Genomic DNA, 16939 nt, shown 5'->3' with positions numbered 1-16939 from the left:
ATTTTTTAAAAGAAAAATTAAATTTAAAAAAATAAAAGTCCTACTATCTATGGCCTGCTTACACTTTTATTACCATCCAGCTTATTCGCCCTAGCTGGTTTGGCTCAGTGGATAGAGCATTGGCCTGTGGACTGAAGGGTCCCGGGTTCAATTCCAGTCAAGGGCACATGCCCGGATTGTGGGCTCAATCCCCACTGGGAGCGTGTAGGAGGCAGCCAGTCAATGATTCTCTCTCATCATTGATGTTTCTCTCTCTCTCTCTCCCTCTCCTTTCCTCTCTGAAATCAATAAAAATATATTTTAAAAAAAGAAAGAAAATCCATTCTTTGTTTAACTGTATTTCTATTCTGCCATCATACAGCAGATAACATCAAGGTTGGTATAACCCTTCTGAATTTTACATAGATTTGAAACTGCATAATTTACAGCCACTTTCACTTCTTGAATTCAATCTGTTAACATGGCAATCCAGAAGAGAATATCCCTTATTTATGATGACAAAACTTAATGTAATGAAAATGTATGTTATATATCCCAGTATCTTTTATAATGTATGTGGAAAGTTTTATGCAAAATTATACACTTATTTTAAATCTCGAATTACACTCTTACATCTTAGATAAGTGCATTAAATTTGTTACATTTTTGCTTCCAATTTGTTTTATAAAACAACCAGCCTCTATTTTTATTAGGACAAAGTTCACTAGCTTTTATTTTTCTAAATAAAGTGGAATTTTAACTCAATTCAAGTAACCACAACCACAACAAAATACCATTTAAAATACAGAACATGTGCCCTGACCGGTTTGGCTCAGTGGATAGAGCGTCGGCCTGCGGACTGAAGGGTCCCAGGTTCGATTCCAGTCAAGGGCATGTACCTTGGTTGCGGGCACATCCCCAGTAGGGGGTGTGCAAGAGGCAGCTGATCAATGTTTCTCTCTCATTGATGTTTCTAACTCTCTATCCCTCTCCCTTCCTCTCTGTAAAAAATCAATAAAATATATTTAAAATAAAATAAAATAAAATAATAAAATACAGAACATGTTATTAAAAACATTGGCAATAACACTTACTTTTTGCATTTTTCACAACTGTACATATTGTCACCTGAAAATAGAACAAATCTGGTCATTCCTCTCAAATGAAAAGCAAGGTATTTTCTTTTGGTTCTGCAATTCTGCTGAGTCTGCCACATGTGACCTTGCAGCACAGTAACACAAGGCTCACGTTTTTAGTCTCTGCGCAGGAGTCAGCTCACAATGTATGCCTTGCCTAAAGCACCCTTGACCTTCCTCTCTTTTCAACCTTGGAAGCCTATCTTAAAGAACATCCTTTCCATTCATTCAACCAAATTTACTGACTGCCCATTACATGACCGCCCACACAAAGTGCTGCACATATAAAAATACTGAGGGATCTTAAATATTATGGAGGGATTCACAGACTAGTTCAGATATATAAGACTTTTATATTGGTTGAATTTTCCCTTCTTTGAATCCCTGAGAAGTTTTAAGACATCTCACATGTCATCTTATCTAGTACTATAGGAAGTAGTATAAATTATTTCAAAATATAATTTGTGGCCCTGACTGGTTTGGCTCAGTGGATAGAGCGTCGGCCTGCGGACTGAAGGGTCCCAGGTTCGATTCCGGTCAAGGGCATGTACCTTGGTTGCAGGCACATCCCCAGTGGGGAGTGTGCAGGAGGCAGCTGATCGATGTTTCTCTCTCATCGATGTTTCTAACTCTCTATCCCTCTCTCTCTTCCTCTCTGTAAAAAATCAATAAAATATATTTTAAAAAAAAATATATATATATATAATTTGTGGTATTTATATTTATATCACCATGGTAGATAATGGCACTGTGGCAATATGGGCAAGTACTACTTAAGCTCCTTAAAACTTAGCTTTCATAAACATTTTATGTTCAGTCCTACTAGTATTTTAGATTACCTACAACAATTTAGCCATAGATAAAAACTGTTTCATATTTCTTACCTTTTAATTCATCTCTAGCGAAGAAGGCAGCAAGACAATCTTGCAAGGTTACTATTGGACCCCAAAACCAGCTAGGGACACATGAGACAACAAACCTGAAACATTATCAATAGAAAAAAAAAGGAAGTGTTCTGCCAGTACAGCAGAAACAGCAGTTTTAACAATCAATCAATTTTTTAAAAAATGCATACAAACCTCTTCACATATTCCATGAAAAAAGCTATCCACCCTTGTGGAGCGTACGCTTCACCACACGATCCTGCTTTGACTATGGAAGTTGGATGACTCGATGAATGCAGCTTAGCAAGGTCTTCCTTGCCAGGAATTGGCAAGGATAGATCTTGAAAGGTCTCCAGGGTTACAGACACCTACAATTGTTTTGTGTTTTAAGAATGGGATGAAAATAATCCAGTTCAAACATTTATGAGAACAGATTTTAGACTGCAAATATCAAATCAAGTTATGATAAAAACATCAAACTGCTTTATTGTAATAACAACAGCAAAACACTTGCTCTGTACCAAGTGCTGTTCTAAATGTAATCTTCACATAAATCTTCTGAGATAACTACTATCATCACATTACTCGAGAACACTGCAGCATAGAGGAGTACCTCACATCCAGTCACTGTAGTGGGAGGTACAAACTCAAACACACTACTGTATTTACATTTGAAAATGACCTCTTCATAAAAGTTTTTAAATGTTGTTTTTTAAAAAGTTGTAAAACCTACATGTGATTTTTTTTAAATAGCTGAAAACATTTCAGGACAAGTCCATTTAAATATTTGGTACCAAATTAGCATATATTAAAACTACTCTATTAGTAGCCCTTAGGTTTTACTTAAGATTTTAGCACAATAATTGAAAACTTACTTCTGCATTATTGTTGTTTTATGGGGGGGTAGAAGGGAGGGAAGTGTCATTTTAATTTTAGTAGTTATATTCATTCCTGCACTGAAGTAAAACTGCTCTTAAGAAAAGCTCAAAGAGCCAAAACCAGTTTGGCTCAGTGGATAGAGCGTCAGCCTGCGGACTCAAAGGTCCCAGGTTCGATTCCAGTCAAGGGCATGTACCTTGGTTGCGGGCACATCCCCAGTAGGGGGTGTGCAAGAGGCAGCTGATCGATGTTTCTCTCTCATCGATGTTTCTAACTCTCTATCCCTCTCTTCCTCTCTGTAAAAAAAAAATCAATAAAATATATATATATATATATATATATATATATATATATATATATATATATATATAAATAAAAGAAAAGCTCAAAGAAACTCAGGGATTTAGAGGTATTATTAAAGAACTCATGATAATTTTAATATATGTTCTTATATATGAATCTGATACTACCTTTATTGTCTGAGCCCCAATCTTAACAAAGGAAAATACTTACAGGCCATATAACCAAATGCAAAAGATACAATCACAGTTCATTGCCTGTGAGCAGCAACAGTTTCCCAGAATATTAATTTCATCGGCCTTATGAGAATATGGGTGCTACCAGTTCTTGCTGCTGAGCAACAAATTACCTTTATATGTGACCAGAGATGAAGAACGGAGTTAATTCTTCCTGTGAATGCATGCCTGTCCAATGATGGGTCAAGACTCATTCTTTAAGAACTATGTTGCTATTATTCCCAAAAAACAATTCTACATCTAGAATCAATTATACTGATGTAAACACAAGAAACACATGTGTAATCAGCAGCAGCTCCTTGCTACTGATGAGGAGTTACAGTAAACTTCCCATACCATTTTGCCAGTTTTTTTTAAAACTAGCATTTGACAAAAAAATTCCTGTGTATTATAATTCCTTCATACTCACCCTGTCACAAGTGAGACACTGCACTGAACTAATGATTGTTCCATCAAAAACGTCTGAAATAACACTTCGGTATTTCTTGTGCTGTTTTTTTCTCTTTGGGGATGATGCAGATTGAGCTAGGACTGAGAAATAGGGTTGAAATATTTTTTTAAAATCAAAGTAGCTCCTTTCTTTAAGCATTTTTCTCTGGAATCTTTAACAGTAAAATTTACTATGCTGAAGAAATTTGTCAAAATACTATTGAAGAGCATTGCTTTAACAAAAGGAGAGAGAAACCAAGTGAAATAAGAGGGATTCAGTCTCCCCATCTTGACTTTAATCAGAACAGTTTTGCTTTTACTTGTTTGTTTTTGACTCCAAGTAACTCTGTATTTGAAGAAATGATTCTATAATTAAGCGCTGAGAGTTCTGTATATATTCTAAATACAAGTGCTTTGTCAGTTATGTGATTTACAAATATTGTTTCTCCACCTTATCTTTTTTTCATTCTCTTAATAGTGTCTTCTGTTAAGAAAGTTTTTTGTTGTTGTTTTTTTCCTTTATGGATCATGCTTTTGATGTCTTTGTCTAACACAACATCATTACAGTTTTTTCCTATGTTTTTTTCTAAGAGTTTACTAGTTTTACATTTTATAATACTGGAACTCTCATTCATAGCTGGTAGGAATGCAAATGATACAGCCTCTCTTGAAAACAATTTCATACGACCTTAAACATAAAACTAACCTTATAACCCCACTTCTAGGTGTTTACTCTGGACAAATGAAAACTTATGTTCATAGAGAAACCTATACACAAATGTTTATAGCCTTAGTCATAATTGCCAAAAACAGGAAGCAATTCAAATGTCCTTCAATGAGTGAATGAATAAAGAGTAGTATAGTCATACAATGAGTGAGTAATAAAAAGGAACTCTTCATACATGCAACATAACTATTATCTCAAATGCATTACACTGAGTAAAAGAAATCTATTTCAAAAGGCTGTATGATTCCATTTATATGATACTCTGGAAAAGGCAAAACAATAAGAATAGAGGACAGAGCAACAGAACTAGTGATTAGAAAGGGGTAAGGGGTGGGAGAGTCTGATTACAAGTAGTAGCATAACGGAATTCTTTGGGATGTTGGAACTGTTCTATATTCTGTTTGTGGTGGTGGTAACAAGAATCTATTCATGTATTAAAACTCAGGACTCTATACCAAGAGTGAATTCTATTGTATGTAAATTTGTGCCACACATACAAAAAAAATTTAAATCATGGTTGTGTAAAATTATGCTGTCAATTTTAAACGACTGAATAATATTTCATAATTAATACTTTAAATGGTCAAAACAAAGTAGCCTGAGTAACTGAAACATCTACCTCTTTTTTGTGTGGATGCCAATCCTGGCCACAAATTGCCTGATTTTGGAGGGCTTGCTGATAAACGTGGATTAACACCTTCATTTGATGGAAGGATCTGTGGTGTAGACAGGTCATTCAAATGGACATCGGTAATATATTCTGTAATATTAAAAATTTGTGTTATTATCTTAAATAGTAATATTATTCTACCTGTCAAATAATGTTAATTATGTTAAAGGTTTCTTCATTTGAGATTTTGAACACAATTCACATTAATAAATGTAGAGTGAAATACTTGATAGACAAAGTGCTAAGGGAAGTAACAGTGATTTCCGCCCTAGGAATACAATTAATGTTTTTAACACATTACTATTGTAGACATTCAGGAAGTGAGCAGTGGAAATATAAAGCCAAAGAGAATCATATTTGTCCTAATTTATTATTAAAAAAAATATATTTAGGACAGTTTTTTTTAAAAAATAGCTTTTAAAACAGTGTGAGGGAAAAAGATTATCTCCCCAAACTAACATAGTAATCAAAATCTAAGAAGAAATTTAGGCATAAAATCGTTATAAATAATTTTATTCTTACTATGATAAAATAAAATTGACCCCTTTGTCAGGAAAGAACCTTTTTTTTTTTAATATTTTACTGATTTTTTACAGAGAAGAAGGGAGAGTGATAGAGAGTTAGAAACATTGATGAGAGAGAAACATCGATCAGCCGCCTCATGCACACCCCCCACTGGGGATGTGCCCACCACCAAGGTACATGCCCTTGACCAGAATCGAACCTGGGACCCTTTAGTCCGAAGGCAGACGCTCTATCCACTGAGCCAAACCGGTTAGGGCAGGAAAGAACCTTTTAAAATTATAAATTAAATTATAAATCAAGAAAAAATAAGCTCCATGAGCGCTATGTCGATAGTTGCTGTTGGAGTCTCAATACATAACATGCATTCCAGAGTAAGGGACTATGCTCAATAAGTATTTAAGAAAAGAGAATTGTTCCTAAGAGACCCTGAAACAGAACAACTTCAGGGATTTTTCTGAATAATGCAAAATAAATTACTTTCACATAAGCATTTCTCATTATCTCCAGCATGACTAAAAGCAGACTGTATAAATATGGAGGGAAAGAAGAGAAGAGACTCACTCCTTTCTGAAGGGAATAAAGTTACTATGATCTAGGTCAAGAATTGGCAAATGTTTCCTGTAAAGGGTCAGAGAGTAAATATTTTAGGTTTTGTGTGCCACATATGGTCTTTGTCACATTTTTTAATCAGGTCTTTAAAAATACGTAAAAGCACCCTGGCTGGTTTGGCTCAGTGGATAGAGCGTCAGCCTGCGGACTCAAGGGTCCCAGGTTCGATTCCAGTCAAGGGCATGTACCTTGGTTGCGGGCACATCCCCAGTAGGGGGTGTGCAAGAGGCAGCTGATCGATGTTTCTCTCTCATCGATGTTTCTAACTCTCTATCCCTCTCTCTTCCTCTCTGTAAAAAATCAATAAAATATATTTTTAAAAAAAAACATTTATAAAAAAAAAAAAAGTAAAAGCTCAGATCCCTATTCTAGGTCATCAATTAGTTACTATGTATAAGAACAGCAATAAAGAATGAGTATGTTCCTTAACCAGACTTTTTACAAGGGCTGGACAGCATCTAAGCTAAGTTTTTCAATGTATTAACTATTAAACTTCTAAACACAGTACACTTCTAAACATAAAGGCAGTATAATTAAGGAGTCTAATAAGTTTTCCTGACTAGAAGGCATGTATGCACTACACAGAGGTGAACCACTTAAGAAGGAATTTTGGGTTTTTTCTAATACCTAAATAAATTGTTTAGTGGTTCTCACTCTTCAGTAATTACAGAATAAATTATTTTTGTTACTTGTCTGCCACTTATTTTAAGATCAGAAAATTTGAACCTCTGATGGTTTAATTTTATGTGCTTTGGAGAACTAAATACCACATTAAGCCAAGATAAGTTAACTATGAAGAAATAAATGTAAAATACAAAGAGACCTAGCTCAACATTTTTCATTTGACCCTTGGCTCTTTCTCAAAGGATCACTGACTAATATTAGAATATATCATACAAGGCTCATTATAGTTAAAGTCCTACACTAATACAAACACATATATAAAATATTTCAGAGCTGATGCGATTCCAATAACAGCAACCTAAATCTAATAGTGTACATATTTACAAAACTACAACTGGATTACTTTGCTTTTTCCCAGGATCTTAACAGAATCTGCTTAAAATGACATAAACTTAACACTCACATACATGCATATACTGCTAAATTCTACTACTTAGAAGGTCCAAACCTAACTATTTAATTCCCCTTTCCTGCAAATTAGTATGGTTGAACGATGTCATATACTATACACAAAATATTAAGCTAAAATTATTAATCATTCTATTTCATTCTTACTATGCTAAATATAAACTGTGAACATTAACATGTAAATTAGAAGTGTTTTGATTTTAGTCACATGCCATGCTAATTTTCCCTCAGTGTACCAATGAAACACTACTATTTTCAAATTATTAAAATTGTCACCTGAAGCTCTGCCGTGTATTTGCACTTTAACCGTTTCCTGGTTGTTCAAATCGTCTGTTTCAGACACAGAGTCTTTATCTTTATCTAATTCTCCTTCAGAATTTACTTTATTAATCTTATTACACATCTTCTCTTTTTGCCAATCTTTTGACATTTCTGAATTGTTCTCATCATCCTGAATTAACATTGTTGTCTCATTATTATCTTCAGAAAAGCCTCTAGAGCCATTATCATTTTCAGCTTTATCACTGCCGCTACAAGAGTCACAGGACTGAAAATCTACATCTGACTGGCTCTTGTCTTCTTCCATGGTCTCCTCAGTCGTTATCGTTTGAGGATCTTCTTCTACTTCCATGACCTGTTCTTTCAGTTCTTCATGAAGCAGATCCATTAAACATCGAAGGAATTCTTGAGCATCCTAATATAAAAGCAAAATAGATATTACCGCTTCATGAAAAATATGTGTATGCATGTAGAAACTTAAGGAAAAATATACAGAATGTGTGTAGCATTATACTGAGGAAATACAACTTCATAGAACATAAGGCACTGGAGGGATGGGAAGCACTAAGTCCTAAAAAGTTACATAAATGAAACAAAAGTAATTATAGAGTTGAAGATGATCTGGAGGGAGGTCAGCTTTTAGTAGTGCTGCTATTTTTAAAAAGTGGAGGAGTAAAGTATAAAGAAAACCTGATTTTGCTTCGTGTGACTATTCAGAGAGATGTCCTAAATTCAAATACTTTAACTTAAAATTAAAGCTTTATCCAATTTTGTACTATATCTCACAGAGAAATCCTTAATCAACCTGAAATACTTATTAAAAATACAAATTTGTAAGCCCCAACACATATCTACGAAATCACAGTCTCTGGTGATCCAGCAATTTGCACAAGAAAAAATGAACAAGGAATAGGTATTGTTTTGAAAAAGAAAAATGTTAGAGCCAGGTATGAATACTAAAAGATATTATTTAAAACTACAACAATTGAAACTCGCATTAGTACTAATACAAAAAAATATAGGTAAATGAAACAGATTAGGAAGTCCAGAAACAGATCCTATTTTATATATTAACTAGAGGCTCGGTGCACGAAATTCGTGCAAGGGAGGGGGTGTCCCTCAGCCCGGCCTGCACCCCCTCCAATCTGGGACCCCTCAGGGGATGTCATCCTAAACCAGCAGTCAGACATCCCCTGGCCTGATCCCCCTAACTGCTCTCCCCTGCCAGCCTGATCACCCCTAACTCTCTCTGCCTTGGCCCCACCACCATGGCTTTGTCTGGAAGGATGTCCAGTCTAATTAGCACATTACCCTTTTATTAGTATAGACAGAGTCCTGGTGCACGGGTAGGGGCCGGCTGGTCTGCTCTGAAGGGGGTCCCGGATCAGGGTGGGGGGTTCCCTTGGGGGGCGGGCCAGCCTGGGCAAGGGGCCTGGAGTGGTTTGCAGGTAGGCCACACCCCGATTGGGGTGGGGGGTCCCTGCTGGGGGACAGGGCCGGCCTGGGCGAGGGGCCGCCAGGGGTTTGCAGGCTGGCCACGCCCCCATCGGGGTGGGGGTGTCTCTGCTGGGTGCAGAGCCAGCCTGAGCAAGGGGCTGAGGGCCGTTTGCAGGCTGGCCATGCTCCCATTGGGGTGGGGGTCCCCGCTGGGGAGTGGGTGGCCTGGGTGACGGACCTGGTGCGGTTTGCAGGCCGACCAGCCCCCTGATGGGGTGGGGGTGCCTGCTGGGGGCAGGGTGGCCTGGGCTGGGTGGGGGAGCAGCCTGGGCGAGGGCCTGGGGGTGATTTGCAGGCTGGCCAAGCCCCCGGCTTTGTCCGGAAGGTCTCCCGGTCTAATTAGCATATTACTCTTTTATTAATATAGAGATGTAAGCAGAAAAAACAATAGAAAGACATTTTTTAAATCATATTTTGTAAGTCTTAAATTTACAGTTTGGTACCTTGTTAGCTACTTGTGAAAAACAAAATTTGGATCATATTGTAATATGAAATAAATAATATGTATTAAAAAATTACATTTTTGAAAAATGAAAGCATACAATATAGAAAGCATAGATGAAAATTTATCTCTGATGTAGAACTTTTCAAAGTTAAAAGCCCTAGAATTATTGACATACTAGTGGCCTGGTGCACGGATTCATGCACATTGAAAGGAAAGTAATTAGAAGAAATATTTTAATATCGCTATTCACTTTCTCTATAATAGAAGTGTCAGAGATGAAAAATAATTATTAAAATGTATATGAAAATAATATATAAATTGATTAATAAACAATAACAACATGATATAACAACAAAGACATGATATAAAAACAAAAACATGATATAAAAACAACATTGATAAAAACAATGACTGATAAAGTGATTAAACTTATTCCAATATCTCACTGTATACCACATTAAGAGTAAAAACACTTTCTGAGTGCTTGACTAATTCCCCTTGTGATGAAGTATTTACAATTTTAACTTTAACGTCACACGCTCTTTGAACTCGAGAGAAAGCAACATATAACTGACCATGTTCGAAAACGAGTTCAGGTGGGAATATTCCTACTCTGTCTAGATTGGTGCCAGCGAGAGCTTTATATGTATCGCGCTTGTGTGAGTCAACATTTATTTTTAAATTGCCAGTGCGCATCATATGTACCAGCTGGTCAGTCGGTCAGACTGATGGATGGTCAGTCACTTAGCCTTTTATATATATAGGTTTACCCACCCCAAAACTCAAAATTTCTAGGAATATAGAAAATTAAGATAAGAGTAGAAAAATATAAGCAGAAAATAAGATAAAAGATTATTCTTGTTAAATAAAGGCATGAGAAAAAAGTAATAAAAAAAATGAACAAATAAATTATATAGAAAGAAATACAAATGACCACATAATAGCATAATACATAATGACATGTTGCAAATTTATTAAAGATGAATACTATGAAAAAGCAATGAAGACTTACCTGCTGAGAATACCCCCGAAAAGTTGGGTTTACAGTTTTAATTCCTTGAAACAGATTAGTAGGCACAACAGAACCTGGCCTAAGGAACAAAACATTTTTAATGAGAAATTTGTGATGTTTTGTTTATTTAGAATTTAGCAATCAAGAATTAAAGGTATTAAATTGAAAAGTGTTTGTGTTTCAAAAAATCATTCAAAATTGCCCAATATTATGTTCCATAGGCTTGTCAGATAGCTTATTACTGATATTTAGGCTATATTTTTATTGTTCTCTTCCCAAATGAAATTATCATACTCTACTATATAATGTTTTAAAAATAGTGAATTATTTAAAATAAAAATGTATTTACTTAAAATTTCTGGGGTAATTAAGGTAAGTGTACCTAGTATACTACCTAACTAAAAATTTAAAACCAGACATTAAATACCCATGAAAACAAATGAAAAGTAAACCAATATATGAGATTTAAATCCTTAGAAGTCTGTGCTATGACATTTAAGGCTTACATATAAGTCTTTTATCCATTTTTGAGTTTATTCTTGTGTATGGTCTAAGTTGGTGGTCTAGTTTCATTTTTTTGCATGTATCTGGCCAATTTTTCCAATGCCATTTATTGAAGAGACTCTCTTTATTCCATTGTATGATCTTGCCTCCTTTGTCAAATATTAATTGACCATATTGGTATGGGTTAATTTCTGGGGTCTCTGTTCTATTCCATTGGTCTATATGCCTGTTCTTGTGCCAGTAACAGACTATTTTGATTACAATAGCTTTGTAGTATAGTTTGATATCTCGTATTGTGATCCTTCCAACTTTGTTCTTCTTTCTCAAGATTGCTGACATTATTCATGGTATTTTTTGGTTCCATATAAATTTTTGGGATATTGTTTTAGATCTGTGAAATATGCCATTGGTCTTTTAATAGCATTGCATTGAATTTGTAGATTGCTCTGAGTAGTAGGGACATTTTAATGATGTTAATTCTTCCAATCCATGTACATGGTATATGTTTCCACTTGTTTTTATCTTCCTCAATTCCATTTTTCAATGTCCTATAATTTTTTGAGTACAGGTCTTTTCCCTCCTTGGTCAAGTTTATTCCTAAGTATCTTATTTTTTTGTTGTTGCAATGGTAAATGGGATTGTTTTTTCAGTTTCTCTTACTGAAAGTTCATTATTGGTGTATAAAAATGCCATCACTGGTTGATTCTTGCATGTGCCCTGACGGGAAATCGAATCTGCAACCTTGGCATATTGGGATCATGCTCTAACCAACTGAGCAGGATATTCATTTAAAAACAATAAAGAGCCCTAGCTGGTATGGCTCAGTGGATAGAGCGTCGACCTGCGAACTGAAGGGTCCTGGTCAAGGGCACATGCCCCAGTTGCAGGTTCGATCCCCAGTAGGGGACATGCAGGAGGCAGCCGATCAAGGAGTCTCTCTCATCATTGATGTTTCTATCTCTCTTTCCCTCACCCTTCCTCTCTGAAATCAATAAAAATATATTTAAAAAATAATAATTAAAAAAAATAAAAACATAATAAAGAAAAGAAATATATTAAGTACATACCTGCTTTTATGCCACAGTTCCGTCATCAGTTTGAGATAACTTTTACAAATGGCTGGTTTCTTATCTGTTCGAACTAGTCCTCCACAATCAAGAAAAAACTGTGTCAAAGGTGGGCTGATTTAAAGAAAACGAAATATGTTAGAGGGTAATCAAGCTTAATGCTGATTACTTTCTTGTCAGTCAATTAACTGACAGTATAGAGCCCTCTATTATTTCTTTGTTCTTGTTTATAACTTCACATTCATTTCTTCATATTCTTGCTCAAACCAGATTTGATTCCACCATATAGAGTCTTCAAAGCTGTCAGATCCAGTTAATACCTTTCACTTTCCTTTCAGTAGCATGTCACAGTTGACTTACCCCTCATTCTTGAGCAACCCTTCTCTTGACCAATGTAATGTATCTTTCTTCTTTACCTCTCTGATAATTCTTTTTCCTCTTTATTGTTCTTTCTGCTCTTACTAGATATCTAAATATCAGGGTTCCTCAGGACTTGATCCTATAACTTTTCCTCTCTTCCCTACAAACACTTTCCCTGGGTAATCTTAAATTTTCACACATATGCAATGACAGTCAAATTTACAAAAATGAAACAGCTCATCTAAACTCCAGAGTTACAACAAATACCCAAACATATGGTTGTCTTGGGCATCCCAAATTTAACTTCCTCAAAATTTAACTTTTAGGTTAATCAGCTTCCTCTAAGCTTTTACAGCCCAGTAAGTGGTACTGCATCCAATGGCTCAGGTTACCAATTTATAAGGCAATGAACTTGATTAACTTGAAGGAACCTCCGAAAATTTATTCACTTACAGGAAACTGTCTGGGCAAAGGACCAAATCCTGGCCTGCAATAAATGAGCTACCATAAAAAGATATTCCGTGTAAGTGAAACCAAAAGAAAACATGGGTAACTATACTTATACTAGACAAAATAGACTTTATCTCAAAAACTGTAACAAGAGATAAAGAAGGTCATTCTGTAATGATAAAGGTGTCAATTCATCAAGAGGGTATCATTTGTAAATATGTATGTACCCAATATAGGAGCACCTAAATATATAGAGCAAATAGTAACAGATCTGAAGGGAGAAATAGACAGCAGTAGAATAATAGTAGAGGACTTCAATACTCCCATTTTCAACAACGGACAGGTCATCCAGTCAGAAAAATCAACAAGGAAACATTGGACTTAAGCTACACATAACACCAGATGGCCCTAACAGACACATACAGAACATTCCATCCAACCCAGTTTCTTGCTTACTCTATCTTGACAGTTACCAACAAGAAAAAGAAAATAACTTTTCAGGACTATTAACATATTTCGTTTTAATTAATTCATGTAACTTTCTAAATGGGGCATTTCAGAAAATGGGAGAAAAAGAAACGATGTGTTGAGGGGAGCAAGGAAAGAATTAAGGTAGGGATTTACAGAGTTCTGTTGGCTAGGGGAATTCAATAGAATTGTTACCTCTTTCCCATATTACTATTAATGTGTATCTATTTTTAACCTCCTTTTTTTCATATTACAGAAGCATAGTTTTCTGCTCAGAGTAACTTCAAAAAGCTATACAAACCAAACAAAATTAATTTCTCTACTTACCAATTAGAAAGAGCCTGCAAAGCTGCATTCATATAACAAGTATTGCCAATATTTTTCAAACCTGTAAGACCTAGTAAGACAAAGTATAAGCTATGTATCATTCAATGATGCAATGACTCAATAATTTTATGTGTTTACTGAATATGTAACTATGTATGATAGTTATTATGGATCCCAAACTACGTTAAGAAAATACAAAATACATTATGGAAATACAAAATAACAGCCTGAACAACTCAGAGAAGTCAGACTTATACCAAAGTGTTAATTTTCAGATAGTTATTTAAACATACACTTACATAAAGGATTAAAATTCCCTTATATGAATAACAAAATTTTTTGCTCAATTATATATAGTTTAGACTAAAAACTGTAGGCTTTGGTAAAGTGATGCCAGAGAAATCAAGCATCACTCGAAGTTGTCAGTTTGCTTTTTTTGCAAATACAATTTTACTAGGCCAAATTTCAAAATTCTTTTATTTTTATTTTTTAATTTTATCTTTATTATTGAAAGTATTACAGATGTCCCCTTTTTTTCTCCCACTGACCCCCTCCATACTGCTCCTTCCCTTTCCCCAGGCCTTCACCACCCTACTGTCTGTGTCCATGGAGTTATGCATACTATATGCATATAAATTCTTTGATTAATCTCTTCCCGCCCCACCCTCTTCTCTTCCCTCTGAAATACATCAGACCATTGAATGGTTCAATACCTCTATTTTGTTCATAAGTTTATTTTGTTCATTAAATTCCACATGTAAGTAAGATCATGCAATACTTCTTTCTCTGTCTGGCTTATTTCACTTAGCATAATACTCTCCAGGTCCCTACATGCTGTCTCAAAATGTAATAATATTTTTACTCCGGCATAGGATTCCATTGTGTATATGTACCATAGTTTTTTTAACCATTCATCTACTGATGAGCACTTGGGCTGTATACAGACCTTTGCTATTATAAATTACGCTGCTCTGAACACAGAGATGCATATATTCTTTCTGATTGGTGTTTCTAGTTTCTTAGGATATATTCCTAGAAGTAGGATCACTGGGTGAAATGGCAGTTCCATTTTTAGTTTTTTGAGGAAACTCCAGTTTTCCATAGTGGCTGTACCAGTCTGCATTCCCACCAACAGTGTGCTAGGGTTCCTTTTTCTCCACACCCTCGACAGCATCTGTTGTTTGTTGATGATAGCTATTCTGGCAGGTATGAGGTGGTACCTCACTGTCATTTTATTTTGCATCTCTCTGATGATTAGTCACATTGAGAATTTTTTCATATGTCTTTTGGCTTTTTATATGTCCTCTTTGAAGAAGTGTCTATTTAGATCTTCTGCCCATTTTTTAAAAAATTTTACTTTTATTGATTTCAGAGAGGGAGAGATAGGAACATCAATGATGAGAGAGAATCATTGATTGGCTGCCTCCTGCACACCCCCTTCTGGTATTGAGCCCACAACCCAGGCATGAGCCCTGACATGGAATCTAGTCTTGATCTCCTGGTTCATAGGTCAACAGTTAACCACAGAGACACACCGGCTGGGCTTCTTTTTAAATGAATTGCTTGTCTTTTTTTTTTGGTTGAGTTGTATGAGTACTTTATATATTTTGGAAATTAATCCCTTATCAGATATATCATTGACAAATATGTTTTCCTATGTAATAGGCTCTCGTTATTTTGTTGATGGTTTCTTTTATTGTGCAGAAGCTTTTTAGTTTGATGTAGTCTCATGTTTTGTTTTTTTTTACCTTTGTTTCTCTTGCCCTAAGTGAAGTATCTGTGAAAATTCTGCTACATGAGATGTCTGATATTTTGCTACCAATGTTTTCGTCTAGGATTTTTATGGTTTCACGACTTACATCTAAGTCTTTTATTCATTTTGAGTTTATTCTTGTGTATGGCGTAAATAGGTGATCTTTTTTTTATGTACCTGTCCAATTTTCCCAACACCATTTATTGAAGAAACTGTCTTGACTGCATTGTATGCTTTTGCCTCCACTGTCAAATATTAATTGAGCATAATGGCTTGGGTCGATTTCTGGGTTCTCTGTTCTGTGCCATTGGTCTATATGTCTGTTCTTGTGCCAGTACCAGGAAGTTTTGATTACAGTAGCTTTGTAGTATAACTTGATATCCAATATTGTGATCCCTCCAACTTTGTTCTTCTTTCTTAAAATTGCTGTGGCTACTGGTGGTCTTTTTTGATTTCATAAAAATTTTTGGAGTGTTTGTTCTAGATTTATGCCATTAGTATTTCCATGGGGATTGCACTGACCTATAGATTGCTTTGGGTAGTATGGATATTTTAATGATGTTGATTCTACCAATCCATGAACATGGTATATTCTTCCACTTGTTTATATATTTTTCTATATCTTTTTGAACATCCTGGAAGTTTGCTGAGTACAGTCTCTTACCTTCTTGGTTAAGTTTATTCTTAAGTATATTAATTTTTTTGTTGCAATGGTAAATAGGATTGTTTTTTTAGTTTCTCTTTCTAAGAGATCATTATTGATATATAAAAATGCCATCGATTTCTGGGTGTTAATTTTGTATCCTGCTACATTGCCAAATTCATTTGTTAAATATAGTTTAAATCTAGTAGTTCTTTGGTGGAGTTCTTACGGGATTCTATATATAATATCATGTCATCAAAAATAATGACAATTTCCTAGGAATAAACTTAACTAAGAAGGTAAAAGACATGTACTTGGAAAACTACAGGACATTGAAAAAAGAGATAGAGGAAGACATAAACAAATGGAAGAATATACCGTGTTCATGGATTGGTAGAATCAACATCATTAAAATATCCATACTACCCAAAACAATCTATAGATTCAATGCAATGCCCATGAAAACACCAATGGCATATTTCACAGACCTAGAACAAACTCTCCAAAAATTCATATGGAGTAAAAAAAGATCCCGCATAGCTGCAACAATCCTGAGAAAGAAGAACAAAGTAGGTGGGATCTCAATACCAGATATCAAGCCGTATTACAAAGCCACTGTTCTCAAAACAGTCTGGTACTGGTACAAGAACATATAGACCAATGGAACA

At 35.3% G+C, this 16939-nt stretch overlaps 1 protein-coding gene across 2 annotated transcripts in view; it reads right to left on the bottom strand.

The window, feature by feature from the left end:
* Nucleotides 1–16939, bottom strand: part of USP33 (ubiquitin specific peptidase 33) — a 60133-nt gene that overhangs the window by 15721 nt on the left and 27473 nt on the right. The window contains exons 7-15 of one of the 2 annotated variants that reach the window (XM_079776030.1): nucleotides 13876–13945; nucleotides 12271–12384; nucleotides 10700–10778; nucleotides 7743–8160; nucleotides 5190–5330; nucleotides 3824–3945; nucleotides 2195–2367; nucleotides 2000–2094; nucleotides 1074–1107 (exon numbers count right to left, since the gene is read on the bottom strand). In XM_079776030.1, coding sequence (XP_079632156.1) covers nucleotides 1074–1107; nucleotides 2000–2094; nucleotides 2195–2367; nucleotides 3824–3945; nucleotides 5190–5330; nucleotides 7743–8160; nucleotides 10700–10778; nucleotides 12271–12384; nucleotides 13876–13945 — 1246 coding nt within the window. The remainder of the gene's footprint in view (nucleotides 1–1073; nucleotides 1108–1999; nucleotides 2095–2194; nucleotides 2368–3823; nucleotides 3946–5189; nucleotides 5331–7742; nucleotides 8161–10699; nucleotides 10779–12270; nucleotides 12385–13875; nucleotides 13946–16939) is intronic. The other variant, XM_079776031.1, reaches the window with a different exon arrangement.

Source organism: Cnephaeus nilssonii, assembly GCF_951640355.1.
Source record: "Cnephaeus nilssonii genome assembly, chromosome: 7".
NCBI classification, from domain to species: domain Eukaryota; kingdom Metazoa; phylum Chordata; class Mammalia; order Chiroptera; family Vespertilionidae; genus Cnephaeus; species Cnephaeus nilssonii.
The sequence above is the reverse complement of the archived record's forward strand: the minus strand, read 5'-3'. Positions and strand labels throughout refer to the sequence as shown.